The sequence below is a fragment of the Miscanthus floridulus genome, chromosome 11, assembly GCF_019320115.1.
Source record: "Miscanthus floridulus cultivar M001 chromosome 11, ASM1932011v1, whole genome shotgun sequence".
Classification (NCBI taxonomy): Eukaryota; Viridiplantae; Streptophyta; class Magnoliopsida; order Poales; family Poaceae; genus Miscanthus; species Miscanthus floridulus.
The window spans coordinates 44,717,611-44,731,296 of NC_089590.1; the positions used below are offsets into that span (position 1 = coordinate 44,717,611).

The 13,686-nt window shown below is 46.3% G+C and overlaps 2 protein-coding genes across 2 annotated transcripts; one reads left to right on the forward strand and one right to left on the reverse strand.

Annotated features, from left to right (window-relative positions):
- Window positions 1–1,899: 1,899 nt before the first annotated feature.
- On the reverse strand, window positions 1,900–4,317 carry LOC136493030 (G-type lectin S-receptor-like serine/threonine-protein kinase At2g19130). The gene has a single exon (XM_066489058.1). The coding sequence runs from the start codon at window positions 4,315–4,317 to the stop codon at window positions 1,900–1,902; it is 2,418 nt and encodes an 805-aa protein (XP_066345155.1).
- A 207-nt stretch (window positions 4,318–4,524) lies between these two features.
- Window positions 4,525–5,197, forward strand: LOC136491868 (protein LURP-one-related 5-like). Its single transcript, XM_066488079.1, has 2 exons — window positions 4,525–4,616; window positions 4,705–5,197. Exons 1-2 carry the CDS (start codon window positions 4,525–4,527, stop codon window positions 5,195–5,197), a joined length of 585 nt encoding a protein of 194 aa, XP_066344176.1.
- The last annotated feature ends 8,489 nt before the right edge of the window (window positions 5,198–13,686 follow it).

Here is a 13,686-nt window from a genome sequence, read left to right on the forward strand (position 1 = left end):
TCGAGGTGTCTTGTTATCGCATGTGGAGGCCGTGGTAAAAAATTGAGAAAGTTTGAAGCAAGTTGTGACGTCGGATGCCTAAAAGCCAAACATCTCCACATGCGATAACAAGATGTTTGAAATTACGAAGCAAGATGTTTGACTTTTAGGCATCCGACGTCACAACTTGCTTCAAACTTTCTCAATTTTTTACCACGGCCTCCACATGCGATAACAAGACACCTCGACAAGTTTCGTGATTTTTGGACTTCGTTTGGATTTTATATAATTTAAATACACTTTTACCGCAAGTACATCGCCATGTTACGACAACAAGATGCTCGTAATTTCATGCGAGTTCCTGGATACGGCCTCAACATACGCCAAACATCATGAATACCATTTTTTGAATGACCAAATTCCATTATTTCATGTACATGCAGTTCAAATTTGAAATAGTCGAAAAAATTCAACGAAACAAAAATAATTAAGGAAATATAGTAAAAAAACTCAAAATTGTCCTAAATTTTGAAATGGAGTTTTAATTACTGTAGCAAGGCACAGGAAAAAATGGGGAGAAAAAATAATTTTTTTTTAATTTGCCGAGTGCCAACCTTGACACTCGGCAAAGACTGTCTTTGCTGAGCGCTAGGTCACAGGGCGCTCGGCAAAGGATTTTAAAAAAAAAATTGCAAAAAACGGTTAAAAAGTCTTTGCCGAGGGCCTAACGGTGATGCCCTCGGCAAAGATTGACGGTAGAAGACGGACATCGTGTCAGGCGGTGTTGCCGAGGGTTTAGCCCTCGGCAAATAATTATTGTTGCCGTATGCTTGTCTTTGCCGAGGGTCTGGCCCTCGGCAAAGAGTCTTTGCCGAGGGCTGTTTTTTTGCCGAGGGTCAGGCCCTCGGCAAAGACTCTTTGCCGAGTGCCCAATTATTTGCCCTCGGCAAAGATGCTCTGTCCGGTAATGTTAGCGTCGTAGGTCATAGCGTCAAGCTTAGGGTCTAAAGATGGGTTTTTAACGTCAGGGGTATAAATATGAAATTTTGACAAAAAAAATGCTAAATTGAAAAAAAAAAATCGGGCAGGGACATGTCCTGCCGGTCATCATGGCGCTTCTGAGCAAAGATACTGCGATGTGCTGCTCGATTTCTGCCACGTGATGACCGCGACGGCACGTGGCCGTAGGGTATCCAATGCGCCACCCTCCTCGGGGCCGCGCACTCGGATGCGAGCAAAGCGCCGGCAAATTATATTTCGCACTTATTCTCAGGTGGGCTGTATATTTTTAAAGTGGGCTAAAATTGTTGGATGCATAGAAGTTCCATCAGCCCACAGTAAACAATCTAGAAGTACACATAAGTTTGAAGTCTGCATGGAAAACCCAAGTTCCCATGATACGATGATGTCATACTTTTCTGTAAACTAAAAAAGTGTTAGCTATTAAACTAAATATTCAAATTGAATTCTGATTACACCGTCGCGTTTCTTACGTTAATCCTTCAAAACAAGATCTCACATGGATATATTTAGATAAAATTTGCTAATGAACATATATCTAATAATGATAGAACATTTTTTTTTATTGAGCAGAGGTGATATTCTAGGTCTAGGAACGCCCTGTTCGTTTGGGCTTGTTTGGTTTATAAGTCATGGCTGAAAATACTGTTGGCTGGTTTGGTGTGAGAGAAAAATACTGTTCGTTGGCTGATAAGTCATAGCTTATAAGCCAAATACGACCAAACGAACAGGCTGAATATTTTGTCTTCATCGTAAGAAAAATATTCCCGGTTTCAGGGGATTAGAATTCCAGATCTAGAGAACATATTATATGTTAATGTTATTGGTATTACCTCTTAATAGGTAACGGGAGTACCGTAGCTCCAAGAAACTTACATATTTCGGCCAAAAGAATGCAATTTACAAACTAGTTGATAGTGGGCTTCCTGCAACAGCTAGGAGTATCTTCGGGAGTGGAGGCACATCGACCTCACGTAGACCCTTTAGAATCTGAACAATCTCACCCATTGCCGGTCGATCGGACTCCTTGTCTTGGATGCACCAACAAGCAGCTCTGCAAGCTCGTTCAACCTCTTCCATATTGGCATCCCCAGACAACTTAGGATCCACCAAACTCTGCACATCACCCTTGAGAAGATTATTGGCAACTTGCAGAGGAAAATAAGCATCATTGTGACCACAACTAGTGCACTGTTCATATGTGTTTCTCCTTCCTGATATAATTTCCAATAACACCATCCCGTAGCTATAAACATCTACTTTTGTTGTAATAGCCACTCCGCTGAGCCATTCAGGCGCGAGATAACCTACAGTTCCTCTCATCGTCGTCAAGACTCCGCTAAAATTTCTTTGTACCAATTTTGCCATCCCAAAGTCTGCAATTTTAGGAGCGAATGATGCATCAAGAAGTATGTTTTCTGGCTTAATATCACAATGTATGATATATTCCTGACAGCTCTCATGCAAATATGCAAGTCCTCTTGCAACTCCAAGGGCAATTTGATACCTGTTTTTCCAGTTCAGAAATGTGACACTGTTCTGATATAGATAAACATCAAGAGAACCGTATGGCAAGTACTCGTAGACTAGCAATCTGTTATTTCCCTCACAACAGAAACCAATCAGTTTAACTAAATTAACATGTTGGATCATACCTACTGAGCTCACTTCGGCTCTGAATTGCTTCTCCCCTTGACGAAGACCGTCAAGCATTTTCACTGCTATGGTGGATGCGTCAGGTAAAACCCCCTTATAAACAGAGCCGAAACCACCGCTCCCTAGCTTGGATGAGAAACCTTTTGTTGCCTGCTGCAAGTCAGTGTATCTAAATGCAACAATTCCGTTGCCACCCTGAACACTGTTCAACATGCGACAATATCGCATCGTTCGGTTCCTCCAAATCATCATCAGCAGCAGGACAAGTCCAAACAAAGTCAGCATAGTTGCACTGGTAACGACCCAAACCAGCAGTTTCCTTCTGTGGTTTTCCGAAATCCTCAGCTCCTTTGCCGCAAGGCGAACTTTCAGGAATTCCACCTTCGTACTAGTAAGGTCACTGTACTGTTGTTGTCTGACATTAAACAGTTCATCATGCCAGACATAGCAGCCATAGTCATCACTGAAGGAATATGCAGTGCATGAGCAATTACTTAAGCAAACCTTTGCACACTCACCTTCATTAGTAATAACCGTTAAGCTCTGAGCAATCGGGGGCAGTCCGGAGCATGGAATGGAGTAGAATCCATCTGTTGTTTTGTTGTCACTGCAATCTAATGGAGAATTTCTGATGCACCCTCCTCTTCGATCCTCTAGCTCCCAATCCTCAAGCGACTTGATGGAGAAGCCCTTCATACAGTCGCAAGAGGGGCTTACATTGTCGTTGCAAACTGAATAAGATCCACAGACTGCATAGACATCACACTGAGATTTCGGCTGGGCAGCTGAAATTACCCAATCCTGCAACTGCTCGTACCATATGAACGCCTTGAGTTGACCAGAAACCTCCAACGAAAGGCGCATGACCATGTTGTCATCCCGCAAGGCGGTCACAAGATACACCTCTCTGCTGTTGTCGACAAATTCAGAATAGGCACCCATATCTGGTATAGAGTCGAAGAATCGGCCGTTCCATTCGCCGCTTGACCAATACGTCACTCCCGAATTCAACTCCACGAGGATGAACTGAGCAGCACCAGTCGGGTCCAGCTCCAACGCGTAGGCTCCAGGAGCCTGCTCCACCGAGTTCTTCCTGGAGACAAGACGGCGGTTGAGGCCGGTGACCTTATCCCGGCCGAGCTTTGCGCCAGGGAGGAGGCTATTCGTCGGGTGGTCGAAGCTTTGCCACAGGATCACATCCGATGGGCTCGAAGATCTCTGCACGATGAGGTTCCCACCGTCTGACAGCGTCGCGATTGTGTCGTTGGTTGTGGTGTTGGCTTGGGTGGACGTGGACCAGATGATGGATTTGGTGGTGAGGTTCAGGACGGCAAGGTTGCCGTCCGGGGAGATTGTGAGCACCGCCGTGGTGAGATCAGCAATCGGATCGTCCTCGTTTGCGACCCACACGGGAGTTATGGTGGGGACTCTGTTGATCCATATGCCCAGGTAGTACCAGCAGTTGGAGTTACCGCTGGTTTGGGTTTGGAAGAAACCAAGCGCATACTTGCCGGTGCTGCAGACGAGCTTGTCGCTGCCGGCAAGCACTTGGCCAGGCAAGATGGTGTTGGTGTCCCTTCCAGACGCAGAAGCAGAGGAGTGCACTTCCAGGATGTTGAGCGGGAAGAAGATGAGCACAAAGGGTAGTAGGGCGAGCAGCATAGCGGAATTGGTGGTAAAATTCGGGCGTTGTTAGCGCAGGGAGTATACTTGCAAAATTTGGCGTTGGATGGTTAGGGAGCGCCAGTCGATGCACGACGCAGCTACAGAATCATTGAGTTGGACTGAGTGATGAGAGCGCCGAATGCCTGCGATCATCAGCACACCTGGCTCGAAGATTTCCCCAAACGTGCTGGGCTTTGGTCTGCAATGGCGGCTGCGAGCCAAAGGGCTTTCGTCAAGATGTCTGAAGATTCCACGGTCCCGACTCCCTGCCGGCAATTTTTCAAGCGTTCAATCATGTGATTTGCCGGACTGTTTCCTCTTGGGCCAATAAAAAGACCCTGGAGTGTCAATTTGTCCTGTCTCCACAGCAGTTTATACCGAAAGGGCAAGAGATTTTTGCCGCCGCCCAGCCGCAGTCCGTGCATTGCCGCCCACGTCGATCTATCCCTGGGACGGCGCGGCGCAGGGACAGAAGCCTGTCTTCTCCGCGCGCCGCTCCTCCATCCTCGGCGCCGCCGCCGTCCTCGTCGACCTCATCGCGCCCGGCGTCGTCGCCGGGGAGTTCCGCGTCGACGGGTCCTTCCCGCGCCGCTGCTGCCGCGTCGTCGCCTCCGCCAAGGCCTGGGCCGCTGGCGACGGCAAGGACAAGGAGGAGAAGGAGGAGGAGGAGGACGTGGTGGTGGCCGAGGCGAGGCGGAAGGTGGACGAGGACGCGAACGTTATGATGGGCCGGGACGTCTTCGTGCTCTGGGTGCGCGCCGGGTTCGACGCCGCCTTCGCCATGGGGATCGTGCTCGTGCTCGACCGGATCACCGGGGATGACATCGACGGCGACCTGGGAGAGGAACTCCTCGAGGCCGCCACCTCGCCGGAGTAAGCCACGCCGGACCGACCTCCCGCTCCCGTACTCCACGATCCACAAACATTTTTCTGATGGTTCTTCTTGTTAGGATCTTTAGGACCATCTGTGGTGTAGATTAGTGGGATTTTATTGGGTTTCTCATAGAAATGGTGTGTACGGAGAAAGACAGAGAGGGAGAGGGAGAGTTAGGGTTAGGCACTGACCATCGGTAGGCATTGAGGAAACGGATCCGGCCATCACAGGTTCGCCGGTGAAGATCCGCGCTAGGCAGCGACGGTCGGAGAAGAAGGGCATCGCAGTGGAGACCGGGGTGAAAACCGTGGTGGCGCAGTGCCATAGCGGAGGCAGTGCTTCCCATCACTGGCTGCGCCCCTCTGTTAGATCAGAGTAGGGTTTGCTGGTGGGGCGTACGACTCAGGCCAACCTCGTGCTGAGAGCCGCCGGCCCCACCTCTATTTAATGCGCAGTGTGACGGGGCCCACCAGCCATAGATGGACTGGGCGCCCCCGATCAGGACGCGAGGTCAAGGTCCAAGTGGCCGTTGGGCCACTGTGGTTGGAAGATCAAACCAACATTCTCCCCCTTGATCTCCACTCATATTTTAACTTTAAACTTTGATTTTAATCCCTTTCACTTTTATTTGTTCCATCACAGATTAGTGCATAGAGCATGCTTCATCGTCACGGTCAATCGCCGATAGATTTAACAGCTACAATACACATCTCTGTTCTGAAACAGATACTTTAACTTTGGGCCATTTATTGTCCGAAAATCATAGGCTTTCCCTTAAACCCATGTCGACTGTGTGTTCTCTGAACACACTGGGTGTTAACTGTTTCTTTGGAGCTTTTCCACAATAAAACTCCGACTGCGAGTGTTAGCTACTATGTGGGTTTCACTAAACATCTCGCCAAAATTTAACATCTGTACCCACAACTATTTGAGAGTACTTATTCTTTCTTACTCACCATGAGGCCTATAAATCTTTGCACAATTGCAAAACATTCTCAACTCCATTCCAGTGATCTATATCTGGACTGGACTTCTGCCAAAACATCCCGGATACATGAACTATGTCAAGGTAAGTTCTTACTTATAAACACTCATTAAGCTTCCAACAGCTGAAGCATATAGGACGTCTTTTCGATCTCACATTGGTTCTTGGAACACTGAAAGTTCCCAAAACTATTTCCCTTTACTATAGGAACAGGCGCTGGTTTACTCACATATATATACTTTATTTTTTTAGAATCTTCTCTAAGTATACACTTGAGATAGTTTTAATACCCCTTTTCCTTTTGTCTCGGTAAGTTCCAATTTCTAGAACGAATGACGCTTTACCAATATCATTCTCATTGAAACTTGAGGACAAGAACTGTTTCTTCTCCAATAGTAGATTAACATCACTACTAGCGAGTAAGGTGCTACCCACATGCAGGACTAGGAAAATAAATTTCCCATGTTTAAACTTTGCATAAATACAATTGTCCTCTACATTCTCTTTAAACCCAAACTTTCTTATTGTACTGTCAAACTTCAAGTACCAATGTCTTGAAGTTTGCTTTAATCTATAAATCTTATGTTCTTTTCCTTCTACGACAAAACCTTTTGAGTTATGCCATGTAAGCTTTTCCATACAAATCCTCGTTGAGGAATGTGACTTTACATCCTTCTGATGTTACTGTAAATCATAATGTGCCACTAACACCATTATGATTCTAAAAGAATCCTTGCATGCTCATTATAATCTATTCCTTCTCTTTGTGTAAATCATTTCGCCATAAGTGGTCCTTTATAGCTTTCAATATTCCCTTTGGATATCTTTCTATATTCCCTTTGGAGTCGCCTTTGTCTTGTAGACCCATTACAGTCTACTGTTTTGGCTCCATTAGGAATTTCTTCTAAGTCCCAAATATCATTGGTATTTATCAATTTCATTTCATCTTCCTTTGCTTCTAGCCATTTAGATGAGTGAACGCCACTCATGGCTTTTTCAAATGAGGTGGAATTACCCTCCATTTGAATTTTTTTCTTAACATTGACTCCTTAGTTATCAGAAATATCTGATTTTCTTATTCTTTGAGACCTTCTGGGGCCTTGTGGCACTTCTTTCATATGGGGCTATTGTTACTCTTCATTGCCAAAAGGCAATTGTTCCATAGCCTCCTGTATCACAAGATCCTTATTTACTTATTCATCTTCTTTAAGAGCTAACATCAGGTGTTGTATATGTCATACAACATCAACATGTATTAAGCAATTTGTTGCTCTAAAACACTGTAGTGGATATGTAATCCCACTTCTATTCAAGCCTTAGGTATCTACATACCATGCTCCTCTAGATTACTCTATCTTCTGTAAAGATGGTGTATCTTCAAATTTCTTATTTTGGGTTTAATCCGCTAAAAACTCATATCACGTGTTTAGCACTGCCTTGATAACTCTGAACTCGTCCAGTATGAATACTAGCCGACTATGCTATCTTCCTATTGGAACTATAAAAGGTCCAAGAATTTAGCTATTTCTTTACTTTAGGGGTATCGTTATTATGACTGTCTTACTCCCTCAACAATCACATTCATCTTTTATAGATCACTTTTACCTTCAATGCATAGTATGCATTGCATGATCTGAAGTATGGGGAAGTATCTTTCTTAATTGTCTTTCTTAATTAATCTTACATTTCTCCCCCACGAAATGTGGTATGAACTTTTCTACCACAATTTTGAAACATTCAGAACTCTTGTGAATGAGGAAACTTTGATTGCTTACTTCATCCACATGATTACATCATGCAAATAAAATTTGTATGGGAGTACATTTTCCTCATTACACTTCAAAACTCAACATAGTCTATTATTATTAATACTTCTACAAGTCACGCTTGCATATCATTCTTATCTTTTGGTTCACATGCAATTTTCTTTTGTTCTTAAACTCATTGAGTACTTAATGACCATGACACAATCAGAGTGTACGATCAATACTAGGATAGCATAAGAGCTACCCCAAAATTCTCTCCATGTGCGGGATACACTTAGAGCACATGAGTCATCACATCCTTCTCTCGCCATGCGGGATAAGTACTATGCTAAACTCTCCCGCCATACAGGATTGGTTAACATATGTACTATGCCAACTTTACCCCGCCATGCGGGTATTTTCTCAAACTTTTCCCGCCATGCGGGTACTATCACAAACTTTTTTCCACCATGCGAGATAATTCCCTTGAACAGACATAATTGCCAGGATTGGCTCATGTTCAATCATCAAATTCAGAAATAAATCTGAATATTCTTTTAACACACATGTTTAATCTAATGTTAGTCAAATTAAACATGTATATGACTTTTACAACTCTCATAAGTGAAACTAAAAATAAATTCTTCTTCACATAGAGTACATATGAAGACTCTCATTGATCTATCTCTTTTCTTGGATCAATATCCTAGAATTCTTTTCTTTTGAAGCCATTCTTTAAAGAGAACATAATCCCTTAAGCAATGGCATTCTTTCATACATAACTTACCCTTAGGCATTTCATCATCTGAGTCACAAGTACCTAGCTCATTTCTCTTACTGCCTTCAAGAATGAAAGCATGGAAGTCTTTTGTCTGAAAAATATTCAACAATAATGCTCATTAAACTTTAAAATCTTTATGTTCTATTCTATATCACCGTTGGGCAGAAATAGAATAAAACATCATTCTTCTACATTAATTCCACATCATCGTTGGGCAGAAATGGAATTTACGTATATAAATTCAATAATCTTGAAAACATAGAACTGCTCCTCAAAATTAAATTCTCTCGTTGGTTCGAATTTAATTAGAAGACAATCAACTTCATTGCAGCGGAAACATGAAAATACATTTCTCTAGTTTAAGAGCATTCCTTGATCTTTATCTATTATCTGAAAATTGGTCACTTTGATGCAAAATTCATCAGAGATTTAAACTTTAAACATAAAACTCATGGAATTATAATATTGTTATCATCAATGTTGGTTAGAAAATAACAATACCATAATTTAACTTTAACTATCAACCGACTATTCCTCCAATTAAAATTTTCCCGTTGGTTCCAATTTTAACTGGAGGATTAACTTTTCATCATTTACTGAATAACTATAACTGCTCTTCAAATTAAATTCTCCCGTTGGTTCGAATTTAATAAGATAATAAACTTTAACTTCGCAGCAGAAAAAAAGAACTCATTTTCTTGAATTTTACCAACAGAGAAAATTACTTTTCTAATTTCTTTTGAACCAATTTCCATTTTTCAATCTTCTGGAAAAAGAAAAAACAAAAAATCGGCTTGCGGGCTTATTCTGACTGTTTTGGCCCAAAAACCAGCAAAAGCCGACTCGGCCCCCACTCCGCGCGCACGCAGGCCGCAACGTGGGCCTGGGCCAGCAAAGCTCCGCGTGCTAGCGCGCCTGCTTAGGCCGCGACGCGGCTCGATCAGCCTCAGCCGTCCGCACCGATCCGACGGCCGCCCGCGTGGGTCGCATGAACAAAACGGCGACCGCAGCGGCTGGCTTCAAACCCTAGTTCATTCGTCTCCGTGCTCTCTCTCTCTCTCATCGCCGCTCTCTCTTCTCTCCTCGGCGTAGCGTAGCCGCAACCAAGCGAAGCGAGTGGGCAAAGCAGTGGAGAGGGCAGCCATGGCACCATCGCCGTCCCCCTCACCGGCGTGCATGCTCCCCAGCGGGTGAGCGCGTCGCCGTCGAGCGGCCTGGCCGCGGTGCTTCTTTGGCCGAGCCCGGGTGGACAACTCCCCCGGTTCGGTCTTCTTCTCCCACGCCGGTGAAAGGTCTCCCCAGGGAACGGCGAGGTAGACCACCCCTTCCCCTTCTTCCCCAACAGATTTGGTTCTCTTTTGTGTTCGGATTGAACCGATTTCATATGGGGATCAAAGTTAGGGTTAGGGTTTTGGGTTAGGGATTCACCCTGTTCTTCTTCTTCCCCAAGTCTGTATCGGGTTAGGGTTCAGATCTCATTGTTTTCTTGAATCCAAGCCCTCTATTTCCATCTTCACCCAGTTAGGGTCAGGGTTAGTGAAAACCCTAGTCTGTATGCTCAGATCCAAAAGGATCTAATCCATTCTTTTCTTTTCTGTTCTTTTGATTCTCTTCCCGCGCATCAGCAAACCGACGGCAAGTGTACCATTTCGTGGGAGACGGTAGTGACGGCGGTGAGGAAACCTTCCCTGGACCATCCAATTTCTTTAGGGTTAGGGTTCTTTAGGAGGGTAATACGAATCGAATTTGAATCCCCTTCTATCTTTTTTTTCTATCACCCGATTAGGGTTTAGGGTTCGATGAACCCTTTGTATTTCTTTTCTTTCGATCCGAACTAGATCTTACTCATCTCCTTCTACACTACTACCCCTGACACAATCCACGCACTAGATCGGTGGCTCTAATATTGTGGGGGTATTAACCCCTATACCCTTATGGCTAGGCTTGGGCCGGTCCGGATCAGAGGGTCCGGTCCACCAAAAGATGATGCGCGGCCCAGCTAACCTGTTCGGACTCCCGCGCAAGGAGTCAAGACAGATTTGGCGATCAAGCAAGACCCTGGTCAGTTAGAATAGGAATCCTTATCCGGCTACCTATGGCAATTGTAACTGGCTAGGATTAGTTTCCAGATCTGTAACCCTGCCCCCCGGACTATATAAGGCGGGCAGGGGACCCCTCTAAAAAAACATCTCTCATTGACATACAGCAATACAATCAGACACAGGACGTAGGTATTACGCCTTCTTGGCGGCTGAACCTGGATAAAACCTCGTGTCTGTCTTGTGTGACCGTCTTGTTTATGGCTTGCGCATCTGTCTGCCGACAATCTACTACCTTGGGCATACCCCTAGGTAGACTGTCGACCATATTTCGTCGACAGTGGCGTGCTAGGTAGGGGGTGTGCATACTGCTCTCCAAGCGAATAAGATGGTCATCATCCTCGGCTCCATGGCTACACCGAACGGCCTCACGTTCACCATCGGTCAGATCACCTGGACCACCGGCTCCGACGACTTCATCGCCATGACCATGGAGGAGGCGCGGATTCAATATGCGTCGACCGCTGCTTCACCTACAACGGCTATGGCTCCGACCACGGTGGATACGGCTCCGACCATGGTGGATCTGACTCTGACCACGGTACATCTAGCTCTGACCACGCCCGCATCATCTTTAGCCACGTCGACAACCCGTCGTCCGCTTCCCCGCTACAAAGGGAAGCAGATCGACAACACTGACCTGCTCGACTCCATCGATCGGGTCGACACCAAACTCGCTGAAACCCTAGCTCTGGTAAGTTTAATTCAAAGTCAACCTAATGAGCAGGTAACCGCTCCCCACAACAGATCTACCCGACCAGCTCAGGCCAGTCGTCCTACACAACTCGGTACAGATCTCGTGGTCATATCTACTCCTGAAGGGCGCTCCGCTCGTCGCCGGCCAGCCTCCGCGATGGGTCTCTGGCTCCTCGAGTACGAAGCCTCGATAGAGAACTACCAGGCCTAGCCCTATGGCCTATGAAACGCTGCCTCCAACTACGCGTATAATATACAACGCCGCTCGGATCTGTGTTTTATACATCGACCTCGGCTGAAGCCATGCAACTTCGTCAATATGATCCGGATTGAGGATTATCAAGAAGGATCCGTCCACACAATCCAAGAGGGTGACTCTAGCTCCTCGTCTGGCATCGCATCTAATGCCTCCGTCCACACTGAGCTTTAGCATCACGATGATGAAGGCGTCGAATATGATCTGGATATCCCAGACCACGCCCCGGGGTTCCCACAATTCCCATCTTTCCCACCAAGGCGAGGGGATTTGATCAATGTTGTCAGTAATGACGAACCACCAGCAGTCGACGAAATAGAACAAGAAAGGATTGCACGCGAAGCACGCAATATTGACCAATTTAATCGCCGACAAATCGAAGCTGAAGCAGAAGAGGAGGCACGACACATAAGGGTCCAGCCACGAGACCTCAACAATGCCTTCAATAGGGTGGGGGACAAACAGGTCTTCAGGACTCCAAGCGCCAACATAGCCATTGCTATGGCGACAATGCAACGGCTACCCAATACCCTAAAAACCCAGGCAGTTCACGATGAAATACAAGCTTATCTGACGGCTGCTATGGCCCAGACCGCAGAGATTGTAAATCAAGCCTGGGCTCCATCCGTCTCAGTCGAGCCAAGCCATAGCCGCCAGCACTCAAGTCGCTCACAGCCACCCAACCAACGTGGCTCGCGCAACAACGACCCATCAGACAACCGTCAAGGTAGAAACGGTGGCCATGATGGTGGTCAGGATGACAACCGCCGTCGGGAGGACAACCGCCGCAACGTCTGGGACGACAACCGCGATAATCGCCGCGATAACCACGGTTGCAGGGCTAATCTAGATGGCAACCGAGATCACCGCAATGGCAATAACGATCTCCGCCATTACCTCGGAGGACGTGATCTGTGCGATCGCATCAACCAGAGAGCCAACGATCGTGCATCCCTCAAAAGCTATCATTGTATGGAATATGATACTGCCCATGGCCCGCCGGGTTTGAAGCAGTTTACTCCATACCTTCGCCAAGTCATATGGCCCAAGAACTTCAAGCTCAAAAAACTTCAGAAGTACGACGGCAAGGAGAACCCCGAATTATGGGTCATGCTCTACAAAACTGCGTGCAGTTCAGCCATGGCTGACGAGCACATCATGTCTAACTACTTCCCAGTCGCTGTTGGCCATGCAGGTCACCAATGGCTGGTCAGCTTGCCGACGAACTACTTTGATTCTTGGCAAGAGCTCAAGCAAGCCTTCATCGACAACTTCATTGCTACTTGCGAGCAACCCGGTAACAAATATGATCTGCAGCGGATCTGAGATCGGAAGGATGAGCCACTGTGAGAGTACGTCTGGCATTTCTCAGAGATGCACATCAAGGTCCCGTCAATCTCCGATAACAAGGCAATCGAGGCTTTCATCACTGGCCTATGCTTCCACAACGCCCTAAGGGATAAGCTCCTCCGCAAGAGACCTGAATCAGTTATAGCGCTCCTGGCCACTGCTAAGAAATATGTGGACGCCGATGATGCTAAAAAGATAATTATCGAAGAAGCAGCAAGGGTTCCACGCTCCGACCACCCCCCACACCACGACGACTACCGCGGTAACCGTGGTCGGAACGACAATTTTGACCACCGCAACCAGCACAACGACTCCCGCGATCACCGCGACCAACGTAATCAGCGGCGTAACTGTCGTGACGATTACAGGGGCAAGCGTGCTCGGGAAGACAACGGCGAGGTCAACACCGTTAAAAAAGGTGGCGGACATCGTAACTACGAAGAAGACTATGCCAAAGCATTGAAAGGGCCTTGCCAGCTCCATCCCAAGTCAAACCACACCATGGAGAATTGCCGTGTTCTCAAGTATAACTACACACGTCAACAGGCTCTGGATACATCCGACAAGCCTAACGACGCAG